The sequence below is a fragment of the Homalodisca vitripennis genome, chromosome 3, assembly GCF_021130785.1.
Source record: "Homalodisca vitripennis isolate AUS2020 chromosome 3, UT_GWSS_2.1, whole genome shotgun sequence".
Taxonomy (NCBI): domain Eukaryota; kingdom Metazoa; phylum Arthropoda; class Insecta; order Hemiptera; family Cicadellidae; genus Homalodisca; species Homalodisca vitripennis.
The window spans coordinates 110,345,635-110,358,349 of record NC_060209.1 but is presented as its reverse complement, the minus strand read 5'-3'; the positions used below and the strand labels follow the sequence as shown (position 1 = coordinate 110,358,349).

At 34.3% G+C, this 12,715-nt stretch overlaps 1 protein-coding gene across 1 annotated transcript in view; it reads right to left on the bottom strand.

Annotated features, from left to right (window-relative positions):
- Positions 1-12,242, bottom strand: part of LOC124357292 (protein argonaute-2-like) — an 88,696-nt gene extending 76,454 nt beyond the window's left edge. The window contains exons 1-5 of the mRNA XM_046808951.1: positions 12,185-12,242; positions 10,426-10,596; positions 7,533-7,758; positions 6,548-6,659; positions 3,104-3,288 (exon numbers count right to left, since the gene is read on the bottom strand). Of these exons, the coding sequence (XP_046664907.1) occupies positions 3,104-3,288; positions 6,548-6,659; positions 7,533-7,732 (497 nt within the window). The 5' untranslated portion in view covers positions 7,733-7,758; positions 10,426-10,596; positions 12,185-12,242. The remainder of the gene's footprint in view (positions 1-3,103; positions 3,289-6,547; positions 6,660-7,532; positions 7,759-10,425; positions 10,597-12,184) is intronic.
- Between the last annotated feature and the right edge of the window lie 473 nt (positions 12,243-12,715).

Below are 12,715 nucleotides of genomic sequence, written 5' to 3'. Positions count from 1 at the left end.
CGGCGACAGTTTGAACTACTTCAAGCGATGTTTTATATCGTTAGAAAGAGGACATTCCATTCTTGATTTTCGTATGCGCAGAATATGTGTTTTTTTTTTATTCAGCTGTTCTAAACCTAAACCAAAACAGATGACTCAGTCAGCTGTCTCGCGGTATTCCAATACATCGTGTCTGTTTGTTGTTATTGCTGACCGGCTTGTGTTTACACTGTGTTTTATTAGAACTTTTATAATATTAATTGTTTTATATTAAGTTTATAGTTGGTACTAGATGTATTGGTTATTATTTTGAGCCTAAATAATACTATTACATTCTTCAGTAAGTGCAAATAATAATGGTAGTAATTTGGTGAATGTGTGTTTGTGAGTGACGTAGGCCTAGCCTACTATCTGTGAAAGTTTAGTTGTTTTTATGGATAATTTGAACAATTCAGAGTAAGTGTTTTTTATAATTTCTAACTTTTAGACATTTCTTTATTGTTTCTTTTAACACAATGTCAAATGGCAGTGACCAAATAGCCGACTGGCTAAATGACCAACTGTCAGACTGTGGCAGTGAGATAGACTATAAGCCCTGGTGTGGAAGATTTGGATTATACACAGCTAGATTGTATTGAAGATAATTTAAATGATGATCAAATGTTGCTGGTTAGGGAAAGTACACCAGAAAATGAAATCTTGCCTCCTAGGCCTAAAAAATCAAAAAAAGGTCCCTCAATGATTTGGGAAACCATGGAGGGTTACATTCCTGAAAGAGAAGTTTTTACTGGGCAACCAGGACCTAAATTTGAATTTGAAAATGTGTTACATATATTTGAAAACTTTTTTGATGAAACAATCATGAAAATTATAGTTGAACAGACAAACTTGTATGCAGAACAAGAAAGAACCAAGAAGGGAATGGTTTTTGGGCGAAGGTCAAGGGGCTGGGATTGGAAACCGGTTACAGTTGAAGAAATGTATGTGTTTTTTGCCATTGTAATGTTAATGGGAGTTGTTCAGAAACCATCAGTTAGAATGTATTATTCGAAGAATCCTCTGCTTGAAAGTCCAGTATTCCCCAGCACTATGCCTTTAGAACGCTTTGAACTTATCTCAAAGTATTTGCATTTTTCTGACAAAACAAAAATTGGTGAATTTCAGGGCTCAAAAAAAACTGTACAAAATTGTTCCTATCATAGATCACCTGAATGACAAATTTAAGAGTTGCTAATGGTCTGTCACAAAATATTTCTATCGATGAGTCCCTAACATTGTGGAAAGGTCGATTGTCTTTTTCGACAATATATTCCACTAAAAGCCTCTCAATTCGGCATCAAATCTTTTGAGCTATGCGAGTCTACTAGTGGTTACACATGGTCTTTTGTTATCTATACTGGTAAAGGGACTGATTTTACCAGTGAAGCACTACCAAAACAACTGCCCTACTTCAACTGCAATTGTCCTCAAGCTCTTACAGCCAATTCTTGATAAAGGTCACACAGTCTGGTTAGACAATTGGTACAACTCCCCTGAGCTCTCCAAAATTTTAAAAGAAAGGAAAACTGATTCCTGTGGCACCCTAAAATTGTGTAGAAAGGAGGTACCAGAGCAACTGAAAAAAACAAATATCAATAAAGGGGAGATTGTCTGTTTCCATAGTGATAAAGTAATGGTTCTCAAAATGGCATGATAAAACGGATTGTTACACTGATTTCAACATTTCATTCTCATGAGCTCGGTGTATCAGAGAAATAGTCTTGGCACTGAGCAAATAAAGCCTGCACTTGTACTTGATTACAATAGACATATGGGGGGAGTTGACCTTAGGGATCAGTTGCTCCATAGCTTTCTTTTGGAAAGAAAGAAAAATCTAAAGTGGTACATCAAACTTTTCAAGAGAATTTTGAACGTAAGTGTACTAAAACACATTTATCATCTGGAAGAGTCGGAATGATAAGTCTGAGCATATTTCTGTAAGACTAGAACTAATCAAGGGTCTTATTGAAAAGTATGGCTCAGAAGTTCAAGAGGCCAGTCTATGGGCGCCCTTCCATTGAGCCTAAACCAAAACGCCTAGTTGAGAGGCATTTCATCGAAAACATACCACCTACAGAAAAGAAATCCAAGCCATACAGAGTTTGTGTGGGTATGTTCCAAACAAGGAAAAAGGAAGGAAACAAGATTTTGGTGCCCTGATTGCCAGGCTGCAATGTGTGTGGGAACCTGCTTCAAAGAACTATCACACCAAATCAAATTGTTTGACTGATAATTTTTCATCTCGATATGAATAATATTCAATATTAATTGATATTGTAACCTAAACAGTTATTTTTATTAGATGTAAGATAAATTAATAAAATAAAATTTGTTACAATATTTACAAGGGGTACTTAATGTCATTATAACTAAAATATAGCAATCTACAATCATTAGCACAGAAAACTCCCGCAGCAGGCAGTTGGTGGGCTCCAGGAAATCCCCACATTGAAGGGTTAATAACATGGACATTCTTGACTATAGGAAACCGGGACACTTCTTGTATGCAGTCATATAAATTGTATTAAATAGGAGAGGAGATTTCAGGGATAAACATAAAATAGAATTGTAATTATTGTATAAGGGATTTTTCTTTCATGAAGTATAATGTTTATTTTGATAGTAACAAAGTTCATTTTCTAATCCTTGAAAGTATGCCTAATGAGAAAGTAACTAACAGAGCAATCCAATGTTTAAGCCACATTATTGAGATGGATAATTTTAAATGATAATAAAAGAATTTTGAAAATTGTGATACTCAAAGTTTTGAACTAGTACCAGTCCTCTTTGTCAGGTGTCAAAACCTAAGACAAAGGGTACAGCAGGCCACAAAAATAAAATTATTTTTTGCAATAGAAGATAGGCAATAATCAATTTACAGTCTTAAAACATTTCTCAACGTAGTTCAATGCCTAAATCAGAATATATACAATAATGTAACATTTTTACTCATACAAAGGTTTTAATCAAATTTAATGAAAATTTATTACTAAACTTCCAACCAACATAAAAAGTAGATTTTTCATGGAAATATAAAAAGAAAAAAAAATGTATTGGTCACCATGACATGATCTCAGATACTAACCTCATTGCTGAAGGGTTTCTCAATACAATGTCCAACACCTGGAGGGCAGCTTGAGGCAAATCCATGCGTTTGGTCAAAAACCGAGTGACCTCTGACATATCAATGACTGCGACTTGTTTGACTGTCACCTGAACTGCCAACATCCCGTCTTGACCATCACGAGGCAGCTCCACAGTATCAGCTAGCTGAGAGACCATACCTTTTATTACTCACTTTGTCATGTATTATTATATAATTTTTAAATGAAATCACTTTTCAACTCTTTGAGGACCAACAGACATTTTATAAATTTTTGGGTAGGCCTATAACTTTTTAAACAGTGATTAGCGTGATTAGCAGATTTGGTAGAGTGAGAAAGACCAGGCCCAAAAGCGTATTTTGTAGCATTTTCATAAAAAACAACTCATAAAATTTAATATTACATGTTTAACCCTGGAACTGGCAAACGCCCGATATCGGACGTTTTAGTCGCATCCTAGATGGCAGCGCCCGATATCGGGCGTTTTAATATGTCTTTTATTTCTCAATATCACGTACTTAAAACACGATCAAAGAGTATCGGTATTGATACCAATTGAAAGAGGAAGGTTCAATTTATGTAAATAATACACTAATAAATAATTTTATCGTTTCATTACATGTCCATACGTTTTATAATCTCTGAACTGTTTGTTTACATTCTCCCACGTATTGCGCTAGTTGCGCGCGCAGTGATGAGTCAACTGGTTCATTCGGCTATTGTTATTTCGTCAGCTGCATGGTGTTCTGTCTGGTTTATTGTTTGTTTGAGTTTGTTGTAATGATGGTTGTGTATATGACACAATAATAGTAAGTTTTTTGTACGTGATTACGTAATGGATCGTAATTTCCGCGATCGTTCAAGTGACATTCAAGAACTAGTTGTACATGAAATAAGCAACGATGAGGATTCCGATTTAGACATTCAATCAGAACATAATTAAAAAAATATATAATAAAAAAATAGAAAATTAATATGAACTAATAGTTAAAAGATTGTACAAATCCAAGTGAGCTTTGAAGTTCTTACTTTTTGTTGGTAAGTAACACTTTCGAATGTCAGTGTATGATTTTTGTATCGTTTACCACATGTAAAAATAAATACCTTATAAACTATGTGTTCTTTTATTTTTACTCAGAATTAAATGCTCTTTCTTTTTTATATTATGGATTTTGCATATCACTAACAACAACAATTTTACAAATCAAAAACTTTGAACTAACTTTTCTTTTTTCTAAAAAAGTTTTTTCATGAAAAGGTAGAGTAAGGATATTTTTTTTGTTTTAATTATATCATGTGAAAAATGTTCCTTGAACAATGCTGAATAAAAGTATATAATATGACATAGGTACTTTATAGTAAATTGTAATAATAAAATAAATATAAGGCAATGTATGAAGTACTAAAATCACTCCGCCACTGAGAGAAATATGACAGCCAGTTCCAGGGTTAAATGATTTCTTCAGCATTTTACTAAGGATGAAATTACTCTTTAGATAATATGATATTTAGCTCAAAATGCTTGTTTTGTGAAAAAACAAAAATAAGTTACACGTGGGAGACCAATTATTTTAAATTACAATATAATCTGCTACAAAATATCATAAAAATTGAGTGAATTTTTATAAATATAATAAATTACAGTAGATAATAAGTAAAATTTCAATTAACTTTACAAATGCACCCAAAAATATGAAGTCAGTGTACTTATTATAGCTGGATGCTAAGTCTGCATTATTAGCGGATTAAGATTATCTAATGTTATCTACTTAATTACATCATAAGTATTATCACATAATATCTGACAACAGATCACTATCACTATAGCAAGAGACAAATCTTTTAATCCTTGCCAGATGGGCAAGTTACCACACCCCACATCACTCTTTACCTTGCATCAATGTGTAGCCACATTGTCATATCAGCTGATTCTGATTATGAGGCAACTCAACGACTCTGTTCCGCTTGTTTACATCCGTTTTGTTCTTCGATGTTTGATTATTCTGAATGTTTTGTATTTATTATTATTTTTTGCTTACATCCTGAGTCATAGTGGAAAACCATGTTAATTTAAATCGTGAAGGTCAAGGAATCAGGAAGAAAGAAGAACAGTAATGATTGCTTGATTTTATAATTCAATCGATTATCCCATCACTATATCCGGTTCCACACTGACTGTGCATTATGGAACGGGGTCTAGGAGGGGATGAGCTGACACCTTAGTTTGGGTGATCCCAATGAACTGGGAAAGTACCTCACCAGGGGTGACACTCAGGTGTCACTCAAGACTAATGGGAGATCCGAGTACAACCAATGATTGGGCTCAGATAAACGCTAGTTAAATGTCCTGCACAAGGTGGCACTGCTGTTAACAGAACCTCAGGATCTAGGCTAGTGCCCCAATTGTGCACTCTGTGTGGCAGTGGCCCTCGGCGCTGTACAGTAGTGATGCCAGCTTGGGCATGACCAGTCCCGACTGGTCTGCCCGGAATCATATCACACACATGATTCTGATAGGTTTGAATTATCGTATTGCGGATCGTATTGTTTTGGTGCGCGGGCACCAGCGGACACGAAGTAATTTACGGTCAGCAGCCGCACAAACAGCAATGGTGTGCCACATCGTATCACTCACTATTGTATACTAGAATATTCAGCTGTGAAGGTATTCGTTCAGATGCAACATGGGCCTGTTGGGGTATCCGTGTTGTAGGAATGATAACACGCGAGCAAGGTTCCGGGGTGGCAAGGATGATGTTTGAATCATAGTCTAAATAAAGCGGCTTGGGCGAAGCGATTACAACATCCGGGCCAATGTCTAGAATGAACCCACCAACATGTACGTCTGCGTCGTTTAGTTCTGTCACTAACCTCAAAAGTATTATAATAACAACTGACTCAATCAGAAGCGCTAAAAAGCAGAGAGTAAACTCATATGAATGATTTTACAACTTCGACATACAACTGCGATCTGTAGGATATTTATAAAACTTTTGAAAACTCTAAACGTAGACTGTTGTTAAACACTCTTAGTTAACAAGTGAAGACGATTGCCCGATCTATCAGACATTAATAGAACTATTTAGAGGGAAACTTAAAAGCAGACCGCTTTTGCGACCTGAGCTCGTCATCGTGCCGTTAGGCCCGGCCGCTGTGTGACGAGCCCAGCTCGTCAGTGATCCGCAATGGATTAAACAGGAGCTGAATTTAACATTTTAAATGAGAATAACAAAGAATTTTAATACTAAGTGTACCTTTAGATAGAAAATTAATAATCTACAACAATGTTTGCTCGAATTTTATTTTGCGGATTGAATACACTGTTAGTAGATGAAGTTTGTACTGAATAAGGTTTTTCTTACAACAATTCATTCCCACTATTGTGAAAATGATTTTATAATTCCATATTATTTAGCATCTATTACCTCATCACCAGTGAATAAAGGTCTTTCTCCACTAGAGTACAAATTTTTCTTCCCATCAAAAGCTGGAAAGCGGTTGCTGTAGTGCTTAGCTTGAATTTTACCCATAATCTCCCTATAACAACAATACAAATATTTATAAATTAAAACTCTCTAAGTTTATGACAATGATAATTAATAGGAAAAAGGCAAATTTGATGATTGATCCTATTGTTTCTGATACTGTCCTATAATTTATTCCATATTCAATGAGCAATACAAAATGACCATACGCCATGTTAATCAAACAACAGTTTCAGCTATACAAGACATTCTAAAAATATTGAAAGTTCTTAATTCACATGTTTTCATCATGGTTTATATGTTTCCTTTGCACTTTTGTAACAAGCTAGTCATAATAAAAGAATCACAGGTAAAACCAGCATATACTAATATGTGTGCCAAATCTATTTAAGCACCGTCACACGGTTCATGAGGACAGTTGACACAAACCCACATGATATTCCCAGTTAAGGTATTAGCATAGCTATCTTCCATTAGACCTATACTGCACAGTGAATGTGAAGTCGTAATTACTAGATTAAATCAAACAGTACACGCCATTCTGTCAGCTACCACAGACGTTAAGATTTGAATGGTATCAACAGCAGTCAAAGAGTTATGATTATTACAAGAAACAGCTGACTGGCTGAGGGGTAAGCATTGAGCCCCAAACCATGAGAAAGGGTAACTGTAAGATAATGCAGAATAGATAAATTCCTAACAGCGACATACTCTACAAAAATGTAATGGGCTATGCTAAGCTAAGCTAATGGTCTTTTCTATAAAAAAACATGGCACTTATTTGGCACCGTTAACAAAAGTTGTAACCCAGAAAGGAGAATAAAAGGAGAAAGTTTGTGATTGTGGAGCTGACATATCTAAGATAAATATATCTGAACTGTTACATTTAGTTAACGCTATAATCTTTCATGTTCACTGCACTTACCTTAACAACTTCTTTGACAGTTTTTCAGGACTGAAACTGCAATCATAATGAATTGCCACTTTGGTTTTCTTAAGTGTGATGAGCAAGTGATTGACTTCAATTGGGATTCTTTTTTTGAATCTTGACTCAACAATTTTCCTTTCAGGTATTGTAAACTTCTTTCCGTTTCCTTCTGTGGTTACTGTCGGAGAGACAATCATTTGCGAAAAGCTGGTGACCAACTGTCCTACAATATAAACAATTAAATACATTACAAGGATTTTGACAATAATTAAACACATAGTTTTTAAAGGTCCAAGACATCTGTAAAACATTTATTTCTGTTTGACAATTAAAAGCCAAAAAAATCCCTCACAAGGTAATAAAGCCGACACAGAATGCCACATGCCCATAATAAAGGCTTTACTTGATATGGTTCAAACAAAAAATGTATTCCAGTACAAAAGACCCTCTATTATCCAGTACTGTAACAGTTCTGTACTTTAGTAATCCGGCATATTTTGATGGACGTAGAAGAGAATTCAAGATGAGACACGTTACTGATAAAGTAAACAAAAAAATCTAAGATCACTCAGTTGTCTTGTGGTTAACCTGCTGTTCACATTATATAGGTTTGTTTCCACCCATACTCAGTGTTAGAGTTTGTGTTGTGTCAAAACAATAGAACACTTTTTTACCCTAATTGAGTAAGCCTACCTTACTGTAGTAATTTTGAATAATTCTGATATAATATTACACTAGCAGTTGCCCGCGGCTTTGCACGCCATTTCCCGTTGAAAACAGTACACTATATACACTTATTCTTTTTCTATCACATTTTAAGCATTGCTGAGATAATTGATAGCCGTTGCTTCGTGAGCCTCTTGGGCGCATTGTGAAGGTGGTACATATTCCTGCCTCTACCATTCGTGGTTTTTGCTAGGTGTTGATAAGTTATTCAGAACAATAAATGTATATGGATGAATCTCGGTAAACTAATCAGGTTATAAAGAATCAAATTCAGTCTGTTAAAATTACTTTTCTGTCTAAGATATTTCCAGTATTATTTAGGAGTGTGCCTTCAAAAAATTTATCAAAGAAACCCAATTTCAATCATAAAGTGTCTTCTTTCAGCTCTTTTCATTTAACTTCGATGTAACCAAATTCGATTACCTTATGTGCAAACATTCACGGATTTGTACAATGAGGTTATTTTCATAATAGCGTTTAATAGTATTTTAATTGCATTAGAAAGTTTATTGATCATTGGTGCAATCTGAATTTAAAATTAGGCAATGACGTCCTCTATGCAACCTGCATTACACTACTGATCAAGCACTTTACAATAAACATTTTCGGAATTTTAAATGTAAACAAATGTTTCTGCCTCTTTGATGAACTTCAGCTGAAAGTATTAACAGCTGTTAAGTATCAGTTCGCTTTGTATTACGTGTCGTAGCGCAGTCTGTCGGATCAAATATAAAACACTCCAACATCAACAACAATTTATAATTAAAAGATTAATTAAATCTATGTTTCCCTCTCTAAAAGTATGCCTATGTTACTTCCAGGAACGTGTAGAATCACTGTACAAAATTTCACGATGTTTCGTGCATTGTTTCCAGAGTTATAACGGAACATACAAACAAACATTCGCATTTATATATATATATATATATATATATATATATATATATATATATATATATATATATTACATATGTTTTGTACATTTAAAGTATTTTAATGATGGTCTTACAATAATTCAGTATTTTCACTAATCCAGCACCACCGCTATTTGATATGCCAGACTAAACTGGAGAGCTTTGAACATCAACCAGTGACTGGACTATCATTTACAAAGCTTTGATTTGTATAATTACCTTTTTTATGGCTCTCTTACTGTTCTCAAAGAATATGTAAAATAAAGTATATTGTCTATTGTCTATTAGTAAGAGTCCACCATCCTTGATAAAAATATACTCCAGTGACAAATTATACAGTATTCCATAAAGAGTAGAGACAGTTCCCTTGGACTCAAATGCGTATAGAAATATTACACTTACGGTTCACATCTAAAATAAAAGATATATTGACAAAGATATGATTGTCTTAAAACCATAGTGCTATTCATGAGCTTTTCCTATGTATCTGCCCTGAAGAAGATAGAGGTAGGTGAACAATGCAATATGTATTTGTTATGAATCTTGAAGCAATACTCACAAGTGCAAGTCTATAATTACACCATCTTTTGAAAGAAACTTTCAATTTGTTTGGTTTGTTCACAATATAATAAAATAAAAATAACAGAAATGTACTCAATCCATAGCTCATAAATCAGCCCGACTGTTAACTATTTTGACTATTTATAACTCTATTAAAAGATGACATCCAATCTGTTCTTGCTGTATGCTAAGCATTGGCAAACTATATATATATGTAGTAATTATGAATACATTTCAACATTTTGTAATAAGTGAACTAAAACGTTATCACAGATTGGCTCCTTAATAGTATTAATGGGCCGCCTAATATTTTCATGGGATCCCTTCATGATGGTACATCAATGGTTTAACTGATCACACAACCAGTATCACTAATATGATCTAATTTGGTTCATTATTTGAAATCCCAATTTCATATTGCCACTACTTCAACAAAACTTAAAAAATATAAGAAATAAATTATATAAATGATGAAAGTTGGATGGGATGGGATATTATTGTTTATTACAATTCCTCTCCAATTATAACTTCCTCGCCGTTTCATTTTTCCCCTTCTAAGCAGTTTTTCAGCTCACAAGTTTGTTTAAAATGTTCCAATGAAATCAATCTAGTGATTAGTTTAAAAAAAACTTCTCCAAGATTCAAACTATTCTTGCATAAGACAAAAAAAAAATACCTGAACAACATACCTGAACTACCAGGACCTTGATCAGAGATCTGATGTTGCCCATCTCTCGAACCTTTGTGTCCAGCACCTAGAATTGGGAACTGCTCTTCACGGCTTCTTGAGTCTCCACTCGGACCTGGTTGTGGCTGCTGTTGAGTTCTGGACCACTGTTGCTGTTTGTCTCTATATTGGTCTATAACAATAAATGGATCTTGTTTCATACTTCACCAATAACCGTGTACTGTACTACAAGACAATTTAAACATGGAAATAATAAGTTTTTTTTTTTAATGCACCAAAATAGAATTACATCACACTAAAACAATACACATTTTAAAATTGAAATAATTACAACTCAGAACCTATACCACCATAACATGTAATATTCATAATGTCAATAAAAATTATAATACTTGGTATAAATGTCTTCATTTTGTTGTACACAAATAAACTATTCGAAGGTAATGTGCTATATATGACTTTTATTGCTGTGCACCTTTTAAAATTATCCTCAAATGCATAAAAAGAGAACTTTTAACCCATTGGCTTATACATATTTTTACACTCAGCACAATGAAATGGGCTTTATTAATAAATAGATAGTAATAATTTTGGTCACCCTTAAAAAAATGCTGTACAAACAAAAAGATTTTAGAACTTTTTGAAATTTTCAAAATAAAACACTTCCATTTGAATACTAAATGTTTATGATCTGCACTTAATTTATTTACAAAAACAAAGTAGAAGACAATCAGCTGTGTGGTACAATAATGTCAGATAATATACATTATCTGGTTGGTGGCCAAGAACATTGAATAGAGCGCAGCTGATGTCTGATACCAGTTAACATTCTTACATACTCGTCAGTGTACATCACAAAACAGCATTCTGTTGCTTAACACCAGTTTCGGATCGATAACAGACGGCCAAGAACATCAAATAGAGTGGACCTGTTGTCTGACATTCAATTAACATTCTCACAAATTTTATCATCAGTTTTTTTCTTTAAAACTACATTTAAAGATGGAGGACAAAAATGCTCCACTCATAAGCATGTAGTTATCTTAACCATGTGGAATTTCTTGTAAAACACGTGGGAAGAGCTAAAAAACAAAATTAAGAATATTGTAGATGGAGCTTATATTGGTTACTGTTAACTTAATTACATTAAAACATAAAACCAATATTTAATACTTTTATTTTTGTGAGGCCTTTCGATAGCAAGGCTATCTTCGTCAGACACATCACTTTTTGTATGTGCTTCAAATAAAGAAATATTAATTCAGTTACTTATTTGACAGAGAGATTGCAGCACTTTGCTGCCACAGCTGGGTATTGCTTGAATTTGATAACTGCACAATACAGTGGGCCATATGTAGTGGCCTGACAAGCTGAAGGCAAAAAAGCAAGAGCCACTAGGTGTGACCCGCCGAACTGAGGGACAGGATGTGATAATAAATCACTGACCTGACGCAGAGAAAAGCTATGGCCACCCTTGTGGCCTGGTAATCTGAGAGGGCAACCATATAAGTTTAATACAAATCACAAAGGGTTAAGAAACAGATCTATAATGATTCTTGTTTTCAGAAATTTAAAATCAATATTGAATGGAAAGTTTGGCTTTTACCTATTACACATTAAAATGTACTAGCTACAATCATGCTAATAATTAAGGACCCGTGCAGCTACAATCCAATTTGAATTTATATTAAATATTATAGAATGATGAACTCAATCCAATTTGAATTTATATTTAATAATATGGAATAAAATAATCATACCTCTATCTCCTCCTCCTCTGTCTCTTCCTTCTCCTCTGCCCCTTCCTTCTCCTCTGCCCCTTCCTTCTCCTCTGCCCCTGCCTTCTCCTCTGCCCCTTCCTTCTCCTCTGCCCCTTCCTTCTCCTCTGCCTCTTCCTTCTCCTATGCCTCTTCCTTCACCTCTTCCCCTTCTTCCTCCTCTCCCTCTCTCTCCTCCTCTACCTCTTCCTCCTTCCATATCTTTCCCTTCTTCTCCTGTGAATCGTGAACTCCTTCCTCCGTAAAAACTGGAAAAAGAAACCTCATTTAAAACATTTCACTGAAATGTAATTTTAGTAGTTAACAACAAATTAATTCATTGGTATGACATAACTAGAACAACCTTTCTACTATTCCTTATGAAATACCACAAAATTATATTAAGGTAAGTATATGACAGTCAATTAAATCAGATTTTTCCATCAGACTTGACACTATTCCTAGCCTCAAAGCATCTTAAGGCAAATACACCCTTTTTTAAAAAATTTCTTGCCGTCCTCAACTCACTGCTAC